At 39.4% G+C, this 17761-nt stretch overlaps 1 protein-coding gene across 2 annotated transcripts; it reads right to left on the bottom strand.

Annotated features, from left to right (window-relative positions):
* Window positions 1-256: 256 nt before the first annotated feature.
* Window positions 257-13378, bottom strand: ATP23 (ATP23 metallopeptidase and ATP synthase assembly factor homolog). 2 transcript variants are annotated; one of them, XM_079140559.1, is made up of 6 exons: window positions 13010-13378; window positions 10253-10298; window positions 9266-9347; window positions 5442-5579; window positions 3545-3628; window positions 257-710 (listed from the first exon to the last, which is right to left on the bottom strand). In XM_079140559.1, the coding sequence occupies exons 1-6, from the start codon at window positions 13194-13196 to the stop codon at window positions 507-509; spliced, it is 741 nt and encodes a 246-aa protein (XP_078996685.1). In that variant the 5' UTR covers window positions 13197-13378; the 3' UTR covers window positions 257-506. The 2 variants fall into 2 exon arrangements, with proteins under 2 accessions (XP_078996685.1, XP_078996686.1); XM_079140560.1 differs by lacking the exons at window positions 10253-10298; window positions 13010-13378 and adding an exon at window positions 6158-6234 and having other exon boundaries at window positions 9266-9326.
* Between the last annotated feature and the right edge of the window lie 4383 nt (window positions 13379-17761).

The raw sequence follows: 17761 nt of genomic DNA, 5'->3' as shown, positions 1-17761 counted from the left end.
GGGAGAAAATGGCATGACCATTGAGTTATTCTCAACTTTCATTCTTTGCATGTTTTAATCATGACAATATTTCAAAAAATGTCCTACAATGATATCGGTTCATTTTTCTTTACATTGAATGTAAATATCAACTTTGATTCCCTATCAACATCATACAAGGGCACATACTTCATAGGTTTCATAATCGTATTTGAAAATAATCTCATAATAAAAATGAATCACAATAATAAAAATAAAACATTAGAAAACACAAATACACAGTAGAAAATACAAAAGTGTAATTTATTTATCCTAATTACCAAATGATTAACTCCAAAGATGTAACTTTTATCTTGTACCTTAAAACAATTTCATTTTTTGCCTCACTGTCTCTGATCATATATTAAAGTTGGTGTCTTCTGTACTTAATCTGTATTTAATTGATCATTTACATTTTATACATTTGTTTGCTTGAGAACCATATTTTTTCTTCATGATCATTGAAAATCTGTAACATAAAATGTCATTCATATATTTGAATAATACCGATCACGGTTTTGAAAGTCTCTATGAGCATATTTTGCATATGTCTCATTATGTGGGATCCTTCCAAAAGGTTCATGGTCATTGAAACAAGATTCAAAAACTTCATCAACAGCCTTCTCAGCCACTTCTTTGCTGATATTCCTAACTGCCAGGATAGAAAGAATTGCTCTGTCTCGAACACAAGCCTAAGGAAAAGGAAAAGTATGTGGCTTTAATTTTATGTGAAAATTTAATCATGAAATATCAATTTATATAATGCTGAACCACAATTAAAATTAATTTCCAAATTACTTTATTAATTTGTCACTCCAAAAAAGAAATGTAATTCAATTTATGGAACATGTTTAGCTCAACTTAAAATCTTTTAGGCATAAGACAGACCTCTCCATGTTCTCATGTTTTCCAATAATACAAGCAGATGTCATTCTCTAAAGTTCTAGGCAATATGTGCCAAATGGTAACTCCCAATTTGCAAAATCACACACACACACACACAAATCTACAAGTAAGGTCCTCACTGACTTCCATAAAATTTAATTACACTTAAAATATAATTCACATCTTCACCTCTCTTCCTTCTCAGTTGACCAAGGCTAGCTAACTTTTCCTTCAAGAGGGGCACTCTCTTCCCTGCAGGCAACAGAAAATCACACGCATATACATCCAAATGTGGAAAGTGCCTTAATTTCTAGACAGAAACAAAAATTAAACAACTTTTTTCCCTGACTGTTCTTTTCATAGGTATTAAAGTTCTATTCCCAAGAAAATAATTTACCTAATGTTGTTACACAGTAATTGACTGGGATTTTTCAATACTCTAACTTAAATATTTTAAGAAATATAAGAGCCTACTCTTCCAGTTCTTGGAGAGCTTTTAATCCACTTATTTCTCCTCTGGTCCAAAACTAAAACAAAAGAATGGCTTCTGATCATTTCCTATTAAAATAATCAAAACATGCTTTGATGGCTGCACATCCTGACCATCACCAATTTTCTGTTCTCCCAATTCTACTTTAGCCTGGTCTACATGTTCAAACTGGAATTAGCACTGGAATATAAAACCAGTGCTTCTCAACCGAAGTTACACAAAACACAGATTTATGTGTTTGTTTTTGTTGTTGTTGTTGTTTTGGTGGCACTAGGGATTGAATTGAGGGACACTTTACCATGGACCTACATCCCCAGATCTTTTTTATTTTTTATACTGAAACAGGGTCTCACTAAGTTGTCTAGGCTGGCTTCAAACTTGGGATCCTCCTGCCTCAGCTAGGATTACATGCCTGTGCCACTGCATCCAGCACACACTGATTTAAAATATAAATACCAGGCTTAAAAGAACAAGGAAATAAATGAACCATATGAAGCCACAACAGCAATTGCCAGAGAGGGGAACTTTCTCTTTTCTAGGGCCAGAAAAAAAAGGACCAAAAATCTGTCTCCTGTAGCAAAATGTAAATGGCAATTCAGATTCACTTCTTTCTAGATGTTATAAATTTCTGTTAAAATAAAAGTCTAGCTGGGTGTGGTGGCACACTCCTGTAATCCCAGCAGCTCAGGAGGCTGAGGCAGGAGGATCAAGAGTTCAAAGTCAGCCTCAGCAACTTAGCAGGGCACTAAGCAACTCAGTGAGACCCTGTCTCTAAATAAAATACAAAAAAGGGCTGGGGATGTGGCTCAGTGGTTAAGTACCTCTGAGTTCAATCCACAGTACCAAAATAAATAAATAAAAGTTTAACTGTACAAGCTTACAGTCAGTTACTGGACCTACTGTTTCTATTTCTTGGGTTCCGAAGAAGGGACTCCATTCTCTAAAACTTCTCCCTCAACCAGAGTCTACCACTTCCACATGTCTCCCAACCTGTTGATAGTTTTACTTATTTTCTGCTTCTTTGCTTTTACTCAATGGTTAAAAAGGGGAGAAATTTCTCTCTCAAAGACACTGGGCCACAAGTTTTAATCACATTATCCTCTTCTTATTAGTTCTAGGGTGTGCTGATATACACCCTGCTACCATCCTCTCCGCTGAGGCAACACAGCAAATTTACCAGAGAAGTGGGCATTCAAGGGCACAAAAGACATGCGGCACCTGACCAGTTACTAGTGTACCTGGCACAGGCTGGAAGTCTAATGATCCAATTGGCCCAATTGGAGTAATCACCCTCTCCAGGGAACAAGCTTGTCTTCCAGCTCCCATTCACTGAGTTCACAGTTTCTACTAACAGTTCACTGTGACTTTCCACCCTCCACCCCAGAATCCAGCTGCTCTTTTCTTTGGAGAACCAAAGGCCTCCCTGTCAATACAACTCTATACTCCTTATATCTGGTTGAAACTGCTATCCTGGTGCCTCTAACTTTACAAAAAGCCCAACAAGCTCTTCACACAGAAAAGCTCTAACCAGTCTTACTCCCCAGTGTGGACACAAAGCCTCAGGTGCTCTGGGTAGAACTGTTCACATCCATTATCAATCCATGAGCTCTATGCTGCCTCTCACTCTGTCCATCTACTGTGGATCTTATAGGTTTTCTAGCAGTTTAGTCTTGCTTTATAGTTTTTTCTTTTTGATTTGTTCACAAAATCCCTCTCAGTTCATGGTAGCCAAGGTGTGCCAATCTAAAGCTTTTCTATCATATCACTCAGCCTTTCAAGGGGCACTGATCCACAGCCATGCAGTCTGTTCTGAAAGGCATTACAGTTTGTCTCCAGAATACTGTGGTAGCTTCCAAATGTAAGTGCAGAACTCTAGAATGAAATACAGGCTGTGATTTTCTTCTGTTCTTCATTACCCACACCCAAAACTATCCTAAAGGCAAAAGCAAAGCCCTTTTCCCTACCAATATCTCCCAGGCACATAGCTCGCCCTTAATTGTAAAACAGAACTAAATTCCATCTACTCGGCTTAAACGGGCTCTCCAATAGGTAGTTCTTTCAAATACCAAATACTAGAAGTGCTTCATTTTTTCATTCATTATTCCCACTCATAATACTCTTGAAGTTAGGTGATTTCATGTTAGTTTTTACCTGATGGTGTTGTTTTAATCCAAAGCGTAACCTAAATATTTCATTTACAAGTGAACAGTCCCCACTAAGGTTAGCAGCTCGAACCTATCACAAAGACAAAAGGTAAACAAAAAGCAAGTAAATGTTCATGCACTATGTTTTTATGATAGCAAACAATTTTTTAAAACTTGGAAAGAGGGGCTGAGGTTGTAGCTCAGTGGTAGAGCCTTGCACGTGTGAGGCACTGAATTCAATCCTCAGCACCACATAAAAATAAATTAATTAAATAAAGGTATTGTGCCCAAAAAAACAACCTGGAAAAAATATTAAATTACCATGTTTTTCTAAGAATACAGTAAGTTTTTCTTTTAAAGAATTTTCTTTATTAACAATGAGAGCAGACATCCAAGACCTATAGTAGACAAAGCCAAATACACTGGGGGTGGAGAAAAGTTCATTTGCCTACCAAAGGGAGTTTTCTAAACTTTACCCCATAGTCTTACTGACAGAACTAATTTCTTTTGGAACCAAAAGTCAGAGAGTTGGACCTCAAAGTTAAAGTACATAATCTCTACAAGATATAAACATTTCTAGAAACTACCAAAAGGACTTCAAAAGAACATTTTTCCAAAGACCTACAAACTGAATTTCAAAGTGAGCTCGAAACTGGACACATTGATATCTAAAACACATTGGGCATATGACTCCTCTTAGACCCAGCCTACTTCGGGGAAACTCTCTTGGACTTTCTCTTAAACCCCTATCACGATATTCCTCCAGGGCCTTGACTTTCCTGTGAAAAATTAAGTGGTACAAAGAATCAAGAACATTCAAAAGCAGTCAGGCTATGAAAATGACAGACTAAAGTGAGAACATATTTTCTAATTTACTCTATTTCGATAGATTTTTTTTTAAGTCTTGGAACTACCTGCATAGATTCCACAGCCTCTGGCAACATTTTTGCTAATTCATTACAAAGAGAATGGCTTCATTCCCCACAGAGCTCAAGGTACTTAACACACTTTAACTAGCTAACAGGCATTAATTCTCATAAAGCCCAAGAGAGAGGCCTATTTAAAAACTCAGGTTTCAGTCTACTTTCCAAATAATATGAATTATATATAATTAGATGCAGTGGGGTCACTTACTAATTTCAAGGGAAAGAAAAAATAATCTAAGTTGTCAAGTATAAGCTTGAGATTGATACGAGTTTTTAAAATTTCTCATTACAATGCCCTCTTCAACTAATGAAATACTAGTATGGAATACACATCTCTCTAGGAGCATATGTATGTATACTTGTGAGAGCAATCCAAAGCATTTTGGGAATAAATATATTTTTATGTTGTATATTTGAGACTAAATGTTTTATACTAGGTCAAGTAAGGACTTTACCTATGGGAGACAACACAGCAAACTAGTTAAGAACCCTGATTGTAACCCTACCTCTGCCACATCCTAACTATGGAATCTAAACAAATGCTTCACTATCCACCTGTGTAAAGCAAGGATAATAAGAGTATCTTCCTTGACAGGTTGTTGTGAAGATTAAATAAGAATCCATTCAAACAGAACAGTGTTTGGCACATAGCCCTCAGTAAATGTTAAGTAGTATATTTTTTAATATTATATAACTTATTCCATAGAAAAAATGGCTTATTATTATAATTAAAGTCAGTCATCATTATTATTGGGCCTTAAAGGTTATATTTAAGACTACTCTAATAATATACTTAAAATTTCTCTAGTTGTACCTCACATATTATATTTAATTGTAGTTAAAAACAGAAATTCAAGACTAAAGTAGAACTGTGACAGTAAGAAAAGGAATGAGTTTAAATAAATTATACTGAATAAAATGTCAAACACAGAGTATTCTGGGGGAAAAACTGTAAGTGCCTTTCACAGTGAAACTCACCTCTGAGCAGGCCAAATGCCTGACATTGGAAAACCAGTGGACGTGTGCACGACAGTGATCGAATGCATGAATGAGTTCATGGGTGACCACTCTGCTCATGTGGGCTTGGTTACGGATGTTATTCTGGCACAAAACAATCTAAGAGACACCAAAATAAAAGAAGTTCACATATTTCTAAACTCTACTTTTGTTTCACAGAGTCCACAGATTCTGCTTTATCTCCCCCATGATCCCATGAGCTCACCTGCTTGGAATGCCTCTGCCCACTCTATCAACTTCACACCCGCCCCTTGGTCAAGTCTCAGTCCTCACTACACATGCTCTATTAGCCTTCCCCATAACTAATTTCTCCCTTCTCCTCTCTCTGGACCACAATGGCACTTGAATCAAGAACATTTATTCACATAAGTGCCCTTGCTGAGCTGACCCTACCAATCTGTCTTGTATTTCACAGCCCTGTGGTTACGGTTGGGTTTTGGAATGAAAGGAAAGGAGATCATTTAGAGCACCTGTCTCATAGACTTGTGGGAATTAAATGAAAGCAGGGCAAAGAGCTGAAGCACAGAGTCGGGTGTGGCAGGAATGAGATGGGGCTGGCGAAGAAGGCAGGGGCCAGATCACTCGCCTGTCTTATCCTGAGAGCAATGGGAAGCCACAGAGGGGGAATGCTGACATAGGCGAGTGCTTTTGTTTTATGCTGTTTTTATCCTTTTTACTTGTTTTAGTTTGATGAAGCAGCAGAAGATCACCAAAACTGGATGCAGAGAAATGACCTGAAGGCTAACGAAATATTCTAGGCAAGAGTCAGACAATGGGGTACTTGAGTTAGAATGGTAAGAGCAAATTTAGGAGGTAAACATGACAAAATTTGATGATGAAAAGAAAATAGGGAAGGACTCAAAGTATCCATAAATTTCTGGCTTGAATAATAAGATGGATGGTAGAACCATTCACTGAAATATGCAAAACTAAAAGATGAGATAACTGAAATATGCAAAACAAAAAAAATCAGGTTGAGTGGTGGCAAAGAATGGCAAAAACCATGAATCTGAACTTGGACATATCAGACCTAATTTGCCCTTAAGACATCCAGGGAGAGGTGTTAAATGGGCACTTAGATACATGGATGTGGAGTTCAAAAGATAATTTTGCCCTGGAAAAATTAATCAGATCCCCCTGGCAGAATACAGAGTAAGAAAAAAGATAAAGGAACTTCAATAGTTAAAGAATAAAAGAGGAGAGTATGCTATCGAAGGAGTAACCAGAAAGTGTTGTGTATATGAAACCCTAGGAAGAAAGAATTTGACATGACCAGCTAAAGTCCAGTGTATGCACATTCCATGACCCAGAAATTCTCTCTAAGACTTGTATCTTGGAGAAGCTTTTGCAAATGTGTATCAGGACACAAGGTAAAAATATTCACAGCAGCATCATTCATAATAACAAAACTGGAAACATTCAATATTAGGGCAAACTGTAATACATTCACAGTGGAATATTATATAACACTGAAACTAAATAAACCAGAGAGGTACACACAATAGTATGGAAGAATCTCACAATGTTAAACTAAAGAATTGATTTAAGATGATTTCATAAAGCTGGGTGTGGTGGCACACACCTTAAATCCCAGCAACTTAGAAGACTGAGGCAAGAGGACCACAAGTTCAAGGCCAGTCTCAGCAACTTAGCCAGACTGTTTCAAAAAAAGTTCTGGGGCTATAGTCTGGTGGCAGAGTGCCACTGGGCTCAAACCCAAGTACTGCAAAAAAAAAAATAAAAAAACTATGAAGTATTACATATAAAGTGAAAGTATTCTAGATATAAAGCACTAAAGTAGGCATCTAAAGTAGCACATTTCTAAACTGTACATGTACATGGTAAAAACACTCAGAAAAGCAGTGATTTCCAAAACTCAGTAGGAATAAAGGGATGTGGTTCAAGAGGAGCACACAGGCTTCTGAAGTCCTGGTAATGTCCCACTTCTCAAATCTAGGTGGCAGTTATACAGGTGTTTCTTTTATTACTAAAAGGTTTTTTACTCTTATGTATGAGTGAAAAACTTCATAATTAACTATTTGAATTTAAAAAACAAAAAGGGAAACTGTGTGTGGTAACCCACACCTGTAATCCAAGTGGCTTAGGAGGCTGAGGCAGGAGGGTCACAAGTTTAAAGCCAACCTCAGCAATTTAGTGAGGCCATTCACAACTTAGTGAGACCCTGTCTCAAAATTAAAAAATAAAAAGGGGGCTAGGGATGTGGTTCAGTGTGCCCCTGGGTTCAATCCTTGATACCAAAAAAAAAAAAAAAAAAAAAAAATGGGCGGTTGCCAGAGGCAGGGAATGTACAACTGTGTTCAACACTGCTGAGAGTTAATGTGAAAGTTCAAAAGGTCCACTCTATTTAACCCTCAGAGTGAAGCAGCAGGTGACTCACCAAGGGCCACTTTGAGAATTGTAAGTATTGTGAATATCAATTCACAAATGAAGAAACTGAGAATAAGAAAAATAACTTGCCCAAGAACAATAAAAATAACTTGCCAAAACCGAAACTTCTCACCTTGCACTATTCTGCCTTTTCCCATGATTACTATAAAACAGTTACAAATAACCAAAATACATATGAAATTCCCCAGCAGCAGTTAAGTGTAGTCAAATGTGGATTACATATACAAATTGGAAATATTTATAACACCTCATCTCATGACATAACCCATTTACCACCTTCAAGACTCTGTCAAAACCCCGAAATTATTTAAAACTAACAATGAAACATTAAATGCTCACTAAGGACCAGGCACCATAAGCAACTTTACTAGAGATATCTCATTTAATTCTGTTAATCATTCTATAAAACAGATATAACTACCCCCAGTCAAAAATTTCCATAGGTAGTTATCATTTCTCACCATGTAAAGGTGTAACCCTTTCACTTAGCATTCAAACCCTCCTACCATGTGGCTCACCATTCTTTCCAATTCTGTCTTCCCTTTCTCCCCACACCCACATTCCTGTCTTCCACCTAAACCAGACCACATGCCATTGACCAGCATGCTTCCTGGTTTCCCAGCACACCACTTCTGCTCATGCTACTACTACTCTGAGCAACAGTCTTAGCCCCTGAAGAGGCTTTATATCCTGTAGTTAAATCTCTTGGTACTTTTCAGCCAATCACATCACTGTCCATCGTGGTACCAAGTGCTGCAGCTTGGATCTTAAATGTCCCTCAAGTGCCCATGTGTCAAAGGTTTGATTCCAACCTGATGCACTACTGGGAGGTGGTGGAACCTTTTTAAGATATGGGGAATAGGGGAAGGAAGTTAGATTTTTGTGACTGTGCCCCTGAACAGCATTTTGGGACCCTAACCCTGTCTGTCTTTCTTACTTCCACTCTGCCATGAAGTGAGCACCTTCCTCTGTCATGTACTCTTGCCATGATGTACTGCCTTGCCTTGTCACAGATCCAAAGACAACAGGGAGCCAAGCAACTATGGACTAAAACCTCTGAAAGTGAACCAAAATAACCCTTTCCTTCTTATAAGATGATCATCTCAGGTATTTATTATAGTAAAAGGGAAAGCTAACTAACACAGCAAGTCTACCTGAAATGGTTGAACTGCCTCAAATTTTATAATCATCTGTGTTTGTGTCTTATCTCCTCTGAGAATATAAGCTCCTTAAGAGGAAGGACCATGACTTATACTTGTTTTTTTAAAAACTACACAAAATCTAAGAAATAGAATAGCCAGCATGTAAAAGGTGCTTGGAAAAATAACAGGAGAAAAGGATTAAAGGAAAGAAAACAATTTGGAAAAGATGCATACCTGAGATGTTGTAGCATCAAAACCTCCACTGACATTTCCATTACAATCTTCACAAGAAAAGTGTCTTTCTTTGTTTACAGCACTAAAAGGCAAGAACAGATTAAAGAGAAGTTTATATGTGGAAAATAGCCCTGGACTAGAAGTTTGGAGAAACCTCCAAAATACAGGAAATCTCCAAACCACCAACAGATGTGAACCTTGGGAAAGCAACTTAATACCTACAAGACTCAGGTTTCTCACCTGTCAAATAAGGAGATGATCTCTGCCAAATTGATCCTCAAATTCTGTATGATTCCATAAAGCATTTGGTTGGTGGATATGAGACTGAATTAGACAATGCTATATGTGATGCATTTCCTATTTTATGTTCTACCATTATTATATAAGATAAAGAAAGTAAACCTTTTTTCACACACACAAAAAAGACTATGTTGGAAATATGCTGTAATTCCTGCCGTTGGGTCATAATGTTAAGTGGAACTCAGAAGTTACTTCTTCTAATCCCCTCAAAGTTAAACCTGTGGAAGGCTCCTACATAATTTGTTGTCCTCCATTAAGGACAATGCCTAGGCTGGGATAGTGAAAAGGCGAGGTTTAGTGATTACTAACAAGAAAGATGTGAATGATGCATTTACTGAATCTCCAAGGTGAATGGTAGAGCCAAAGACTGAGTTAGGTAAAAGATAGCTGAAGAGCCAGGCCTGCCTTGAGAGAATACAGCAATCACTATCCATGAAAAAGTCTTCATGACCTGAAGTCAGAAATCTGAAGTAGCTCAAAGCTTTTCAGGTTTTTTTTAATTTTGGTAGTCAGAATATAGAACAGCACTTTGGCACAGTTGTACATGTCTATAATCCTAGCTACTTGGGAATCTGAGGCAGGAAGATCATGAGTTTGAGGATAACTTGGATGACAACCTGGGCAACATAGTAAGACCCAGTCTCAAATTTTTTTTTAAATTTTTAAAAATAAAAAAGATTTACTTACCACCCCGAGTGCTTCATAGCATCAAGTAGAAGTTTGACATATGGATCTAAAAAGATATTGGTTCAATTAAGTATGCTTATTGGGAAAGTATCACCAATTGAGTGATCCAAACAGAAACATATTATCAAAAAGTAATTCAAAAATCACAAGTAGGGGCTGGGGAGATAGCTCAGTTGGTAGAGTGCTTGCCTTGCAAGCACAAGGCCATGGGTTCAATCCCCAGCACCCAAAAAAAAAAAAAAAAAAAAAAACACAAGGAAGTTATACTACCTCAAAATTGGCAAAAATGGGCATAAAAAAGATGAACTTAATTTAACATAAAAGCAAGTTTTTAATTAAATAAACCACTAATACAAACCATAATAAAGTGGTTTATTTTAATTAAATAAACCACTAATACAAACCATAATAAAGTGGTTTATTTTAATTAAATAAACCACTAATACAAACCATAATAAAGTGGTTTATTTTAATTAAATAAACCACTAATACCAAGATGGTACCACCAAGCATCTTGGACAGTGTCAAAGGTCCTTTTTAGTTAAATGATCAAACACTTAGAATTACAGTGTATACCAAAAGAGTGGAAGAACTGCATAATCTCCAGACATGAAGAAGGCCATAGCAACACTATTTTCTGTGCTGATCAGACAATACTGGTCACACCAGGTCCCATTCAAAGTTCCACATCCCACAAGAGACTAGCCAGTTGAAGCTCTCCCATGGGGGAAGGCAACTAAAACAGTGGGGGACTGTGCTTGATAAGAAGCACTAAAGGATTTGAGGATTTGGAAAGGAGAAAGAAGACAACCATGACCACAGGAGGTTCAAGTATTGAATGGGTGCCAGGTGGGGATGGATTCAGTCAATATTGCTTCAAAAGGTGGCATGGGGTTATATGTGCCAGTTATATGTGGCAGATTTCAACTCATGAAAAGGATTTTTTCAACAATTAAAGTTGCCAAAACAACAGACAAGTAGACTGAGAGTGCCCCACAAACAGGTAACCTGTTCCAGGAGAGATATCTATATATCTGGACAGTGATGGCACGGAGTTTTCCTGTATGGGGTAGGGAGCCTAAGCAATTCCTGAGGGGCTGTCCACTTCTCTTCTAAGACTCACTGAGCCTGTTACTACTCCTGGAAAGTACAATGAATCTAAATGCCTCTAATATACACTCTGCACATAAGTATCTTGCCTGAGTATAAATGTACAGGAAGAAAAAAGAGAGAGAGGAAGAAAACAGAAAAATGTTGAAAGCAAAAATAGGTGAGTAAAAGAAAAGTAGCAAAGTATAGCTTACTGCTTTACTAACCTGGTTCTCCTTAAGAGTGTTAACAGAATAATTACTACTAATAATAAGTATTACTAAATAAGTATTTACCAGATGCCAGGCATCATATTAAGTGATAATCCAAGCAACTAAGAGCTTTCCCCTAAGCAACTAAGGCTGAGGTGCACTGATTCCTATTGGGGATCATGGTCAGCACCCCAACTTCCTCACATCCTATCTCAACTGTCCTCCACTATTTGGTTCTTCTGCTGTAAGGACAGCTACCCTTATTTAGATCCTGATATGCTGGCACTTCTTCAAATCTATTCCTTACAACCCTAAAAGAAGTATTATTGTCTGTTTATCCTTTTTTTTTTTTTTTTTTTTTTTTTTTTTTACAGCTATGAACAGAGCAGATGGGACAGGTTAAGTCACTCACTCTTCCATACCTACTTTTTAAAGAGAGGGATGAGAATTTGAACTCATGTCTAACTTTACTGCCCAGCCCAGGTTCTTTCCACTACATTCCACTCTGAAATGCCTTAAAGGTAAGGTCTTTACTCGTCTTTGTATTTCTTCCCACCACAACCTAGGAGGCATCAGTTCACTTTGTAAAATAAATATAAAATGTCATCATCACTTCCTACCTTTCATCCTCCCTCTCTTTTGATTCCCTAAATGCAAGTAATGCAAAGGTTGGAAAACCCTTGGAAGTCTTTTGATGGGCCAGCTGTTTAACAGTAATCTTGCTGTAGAACAAGTATGTTTAAAACATACCTGAAGTAGACTTAGGAAGTCTATTTCAATGCAAAGAAGTTAAGAAATCTTCTCTAGTGCAATATCCCTGGGACTGGGAGAAATTAGTCAATAGGTCGTTTGTATCCCTATTTGATCCACAGCTGGGGTTCTTAACTTTTTTGAATCTTTGAGAATGTTTTGAAACTATGAACTTTCTTCCCAGAAAAATTCACGCAGGTGTATATGCACATGATTTTTCAAGGGTTTTTATACCTGGTATCCCACCAATGCATGAAGGTTAAAAAGCTCTTACAATGAAGAGCAGGTATGCAAAAGTGTTTCTGCACTGCCAACACCAGGTAAGCTTTAATTAACGCTGCTCTTTAAAACTCCACCTCACCCTGACCATAAAGTCTCCCTGATAGTTCACGACTTACAAAAGAAATCACTGAATGTGACTGAAAAGGGCAAACTCCTAGCCCAACTCTGTTCATTCCACAAGCAAGAGAAGTGCTAAACGGAGGCCTCGGCACCTCCTCTGGGAACTGAGGCCGGGGACCCCCACTTCCGCCCGCAAGATGGTAAATCTTCCTAGACTCTGCACCGAGGTGCCTGAAACCCGCCCATCCAGCAGCGACTGGGCTGAACCAGAGCTCCCTGGCTGAGAGGTGCCCAGGTCCCTCCTCGCCCACCGGGTCTCAGACACCACCCCGCAGACCCCCAGCCTCCAGGTTACAGCTCCTACTTGTCTCCACCGTCTTCAGGAGCATTAGCTGGCACTTCTGGTTATGGGTGAGGAAGCTGGAAAAGAACCCTTGCTGGGGGTTCCCCTGGGCCAGCCGCTCCGAGAACACTTGGCACGAGACGTGTTGCTGCTGCAGCTGCTCCCCTACTGCGGGGCCCGGTTGGCTCTGGTCCGGGGCTCCCGCCATGCCGCCACAAACCTTGCAGGCGCTTCCTCCAGCTGCGGTTCTGCTGTGAGGCTGGAAAAGGTAACCCCGGTCTTGCCAACCCCACCTCCCGAAACCCTCCTCCCCAGAGCCAATCAGCAGCCCAGCAGAACGGTGGACGTTGGGCCGCAGGGTCGGTCGCTGAGCTTGGATAGGGACGCCGAGCGGGGCGTGGCTACAGCCTCTGGGCGGGGCGAGAGGCCCTGGGCGTGGCCAGAGGCTCGTGCAGGTGGGCGGAGCTGGGGCTGATCGCTGCCTTTGCAGGCTTCATTCCAGCCGCTCTGGGTTCGCAGCTGCAGCTCGCTATAGGTGACTTGTCCCCAAACACGTCGTTCTGCAGTCTTCTGCTGCCTGCTGAACTGCTGGGTTTCCCGCCTCCTTCTGAACATCCTTCCTCTCCTAGCCAAAACTGGTCACCAAGTCCCGTTCTGCTGCTGAAAGTCTGTCATCCTCCCACTGCCTGTCTTGCCCAAGGGCAGGCCAGTTGCCATCTCTTGTCCACCTCTTCTGACTCCTGCAGTCCCTCTGTGATCCACTGTACCCAAGGATGCCCAGACCATATTGAAAATAGTGTTTTTCAGGAGTGTTTGAAAACTATAATTACAAATAATGACTAGTCACACCAAAAACCTCAAGATGTAGGACCCAACTACTTTATGTTGCTGGGGATTGAACCCACGGCCTTAATGCTTGACAAGCAAGCCCTCTATGAACTGAGCTATATCCCCAGCCCTCCCAACTGCTTTTTGTCTGGCTCATCTGAACTCATTTGGCCACCCTACTCTCTTGCCACCCCAAATAACTGCGATAACAAAACACTCCCTGTTTACTTCTACCTGTAAGCCTAAACTCATCCTGTTAGGCCTGTCTTTAAGCCCTTTTTCTTAGTACCAATGGTTTGAGGCCCACATCAAAACTACCTACAACAGGGTTGGGAATTTAGCTCAGTGGCAGAGCGCTTGCCTAGCAGGACACACAAGGCCCTGAGTTCGGTGCTCTGCCCTGAAAGAAAAAAAAAAAAAAAACTACCTACATCATTACCATATACCTTAATCTGATTTAATGTCTCCAGATCTCCCAAAGTACAAAGCACTTCATACCTGTTACCACTTTCATCACAGCCAGCCAGGTTTTATCTAATTTGTGTGGTTCTCTTTCCCCACTAAATTATTCAGCTCAGCTCACACATTTATTCGACACCACTACACTGGTCCAGGCAGGTTGCAGAGATTGAGGAAACAGGCTGAGCATGGTAGCACTCACTTGTAATCCCAGCTACCCTGGAGACTGAGACTGGAAGACTGCAAATTCAAGGCCAGCCTGGGCAACTCAGTGAGACCCTGTATCAAAATAAAGCGATGGGGGTGTAACTCAGTAGTAGAGCACCTCATGGTAAGATACCCAGGAGAGAGTGGGTTGGGGAGGGAGAAAGAAAGAAAGAAGAGAAACTTCCTAAAGGAAATAAAGATGAATAGGAGAACTGGTGAAAGTAAGGAGCAGCATATGGCTCACGTAGAAAATATGTCTAAATAATATAGGGTCACAAGACTGAGAATTATAAACAGTGCCCTCGTGTCATAGTTGCTCAGTAAATATCTAAATTTAGTGAGATGCTACCATTCCTCATTCATTTGAAATAGTATAAAAACATGAACACCGCTTAGGTACAGACTACCAAAACTATAAGTAAAAAGAAAAAAGTAGATACTATTTATTGAGCTCATCTTGGATACATTATTTCTAATCCACACTACAACCCTGCAAAAAATATGTAATATTATCTCTAAAGGGAAGTAAGCTTTGTAAAAATTAAATAATTTATTTAGGACCACACAACCAGCTTTCAATCTAGTTATAGAACTAAAACATACACAAATGGAAAACTAAACCATTCCAATTCATGGAATTAATTTGGACTACTGAAGTAAAGATAAAGAAGGTAGGGCGTAAAATGGACTACAGCCTTTAAACACTTGAAATACTACTTGAAAGATTATTCAGCTACATGAGTAAGCAAAACATGCAAATTAAGAGCTGCTATATTTCCCTACCAAATTAGCACTTTTCAATACTCACTGTTAAAGTAGAAGAGAAAAAATTATACCAAAATACCAGTGGTCATATAAGTATTGGAATTTTTATTATATTATTCTGAATTTTCCTAGCATTCTATAATAAGCATGTGTTTTCTTTAAAATCAGAAAAATATTTTTTCTAATTAGCAGGGGGGGGGGGTTGGTGGTTTGGGTTTTTATTTGTTTGTTTTATCACTAGGGATTGAACCCAGAGAGATGCTTTACCACTGAATGAGCCCTTTTTTTTTTTTTTTTTTTTTTTTTTTTGAGACAAGATCTCACTAAGTTGCCTAGGACCTCACTAAATTGTGGAGGCTGGTCTCCAACTTGTGATCCTCCTGCCTCACCCTTCTGAGTCATTGAGATTACAGGCATGAGCCACCATGCCAGACTTGAGTGGGCTTTAGGTGCCATATGTCTAACTTCATCCACATACAGTATAAAGACATAGGGTAGAATGAGAAGGCATCAGAGAAAAGAAAGTACAAAGTACAAATGAGTTTAAAAGACAAAAATAATTACCACTAAGAAGTGAGAGTGTGGGCAGATTTAGCTATAAAGATTTTCATTACTCCATAACAGCACTAATCAAGAGCAAAAAGGACAAAAATGCTTAAATGTCCAGTAAAAAGTATAATGGAATACGTACAAACGTGTGTCCGTATGAAATACGCTCATTAAAAGCTTTTCAGGTCAGCTGTCAGGGTGAGAACAACAGAGTGTCCTTCCGCAAACTGAAGGAAGAGGAGGCAAAAAAACAAGAGAAAGAGAGAAAAATCCGTGCAAAACAGAAGTTGAAGAAGAAAAACAAGAAATTAAGGCGACGGGCTAGGGAGGCTGCAGCCCTACGTAAAGGTGGCGTGGCACCTAAAACTGGTGGTCCAGCGAAGGGCCCTGGGTCCCAGAAGAAAAAGACCAAGCCGGTAAAGCCCCAGAAAAAAGCAGCAGATGCAGCAGACGAAGAAATTCCACAACTAGTACCAATAGGTAGTTCTCTGGCTAAAGAAGATGTCAAGGCCACAGAAAAGAAGTCTCCCAAAAAAAGTCTTGGTCCCAGCACACCTCGTGCCAAGAAGAGAAAGGCCCTGCCACCTACAGAGACCCCAGAAACTGCAGAGCCTGAGACCCCAGGTAAAGGCCCAGTGAAGAAGCCGAAAGTGGAACAGAAAAAGAAAGAAAGAAAATCTGCACTGGGGAAAAAAGACCCAAAACAGACTCCTAAAAAGCCAGAGGCCAAGCTCTTCGCTGCTCCTAGCAAATCTGCAAGGAAAGCTCTCAACACCCCCAAACGGAGGCTGAAGAAGCCCAAAGTGGCCCAGTCAACCCCAAATCAATGACTCAACCAGAAGGAGCTCTCCCAAAAATACTTGGGTCCTGGGCTTTGAGTGTAGCTCAGTGGTAGAGTGCAAGACTATAGCATGCACAGCACCCTGGATTCCATCCCTAGCACCACAGAAAATAAATAGAAATTAAAATAAAAATAGTCCTAACCTGCATTGCAACCTTCTCCAAAAGTGAGGCCTTTACCTAAATATTTTTTAAAACCTGCACAGGTAATTCTGACATGTACGTGGTTGTAAGAGCCAGTGCTTCGAAGTAAAGTCTATTTTTTAATTGTTAAAAAAAAAAAAAAAAAAAAAAAAAAAAGCTTTTCAGGTTACAAACAATACATACAGTGTGAGTCCCTTTGGAATTTTTATTTACTATATGCATAGAAAGTGTCTGGAAGACTCCTCCAAAGTGTTCACAATGTTGACTCTAAGTGGATGGGATTTAAAGGTTTTGTGTTGGGTTTTGTTTTGTTTTGTGTTGTCTTCTTTTTCTTATCTGACCTCCCTCAGCACTGCGGGATTAAACCCAGGGACTATATATAAACCCACTGAGCTATATTCCCATCCCATTTTTTTTATTTCAAAACAGGGTCTAGCTAAATTACCCAGGCTGGCCGCCTATTCACCTCCCAAGTAACTGGGAGTACAGGGGTCACCACAATGGTGCCAGGTGCTTGCCCTCATTTTCTAAAGCAAAAATAATTGCTTTTTTGTAGGAAATTAAGTTGCTTAATTTTATCTCAGTAACAAATGAAGTTACATATAATTTTAAAGTGTTTACCACCCTCCAGCTTTTTAACATTTAATGCTTTTTCAACTTATTTTCAATTGACAAAAAGTGTATTTATGGTGTTCGATATGTTTTGAAATATTGAAAACATTTGAAATATTGTGGAATGGTTAAATCAAACTAATTAAAATATGTACTTTTTTAAATAACATCTAATCCATTTATTGAGTCAACAAAACTCCGAGGAATTATAACGTTTCCTTATCTTCCCCGTCACTTTCAAAGTTGGGAAAGTAAACATACTCCGCAGCTTCCCTAAGAACATGCCGTACTCCACCTAATAACCCCACCCCGCCAGGAAAGGCCCCCGGAGACCCTACCGGCATCTACTTCCGGAAAAAGGCCCGCCTC

The sequence above is a fragment of the Sciurus vulgaris genome (genome assembly GCF_902686455.1).
Source record: "Sciurus vulgaris genome assembly, chromosome: 5".
Taxonomy (NCBI): domain Eukaryota; kingdom Metazoa; phylum Chordata; class Mammalia; order Rodentia; family Sciuridae; genus Sciurus; species Sciurus vulgaris.
This window is presented reverse-complemented; position numbering and strand designations above follow the sequence as displayed.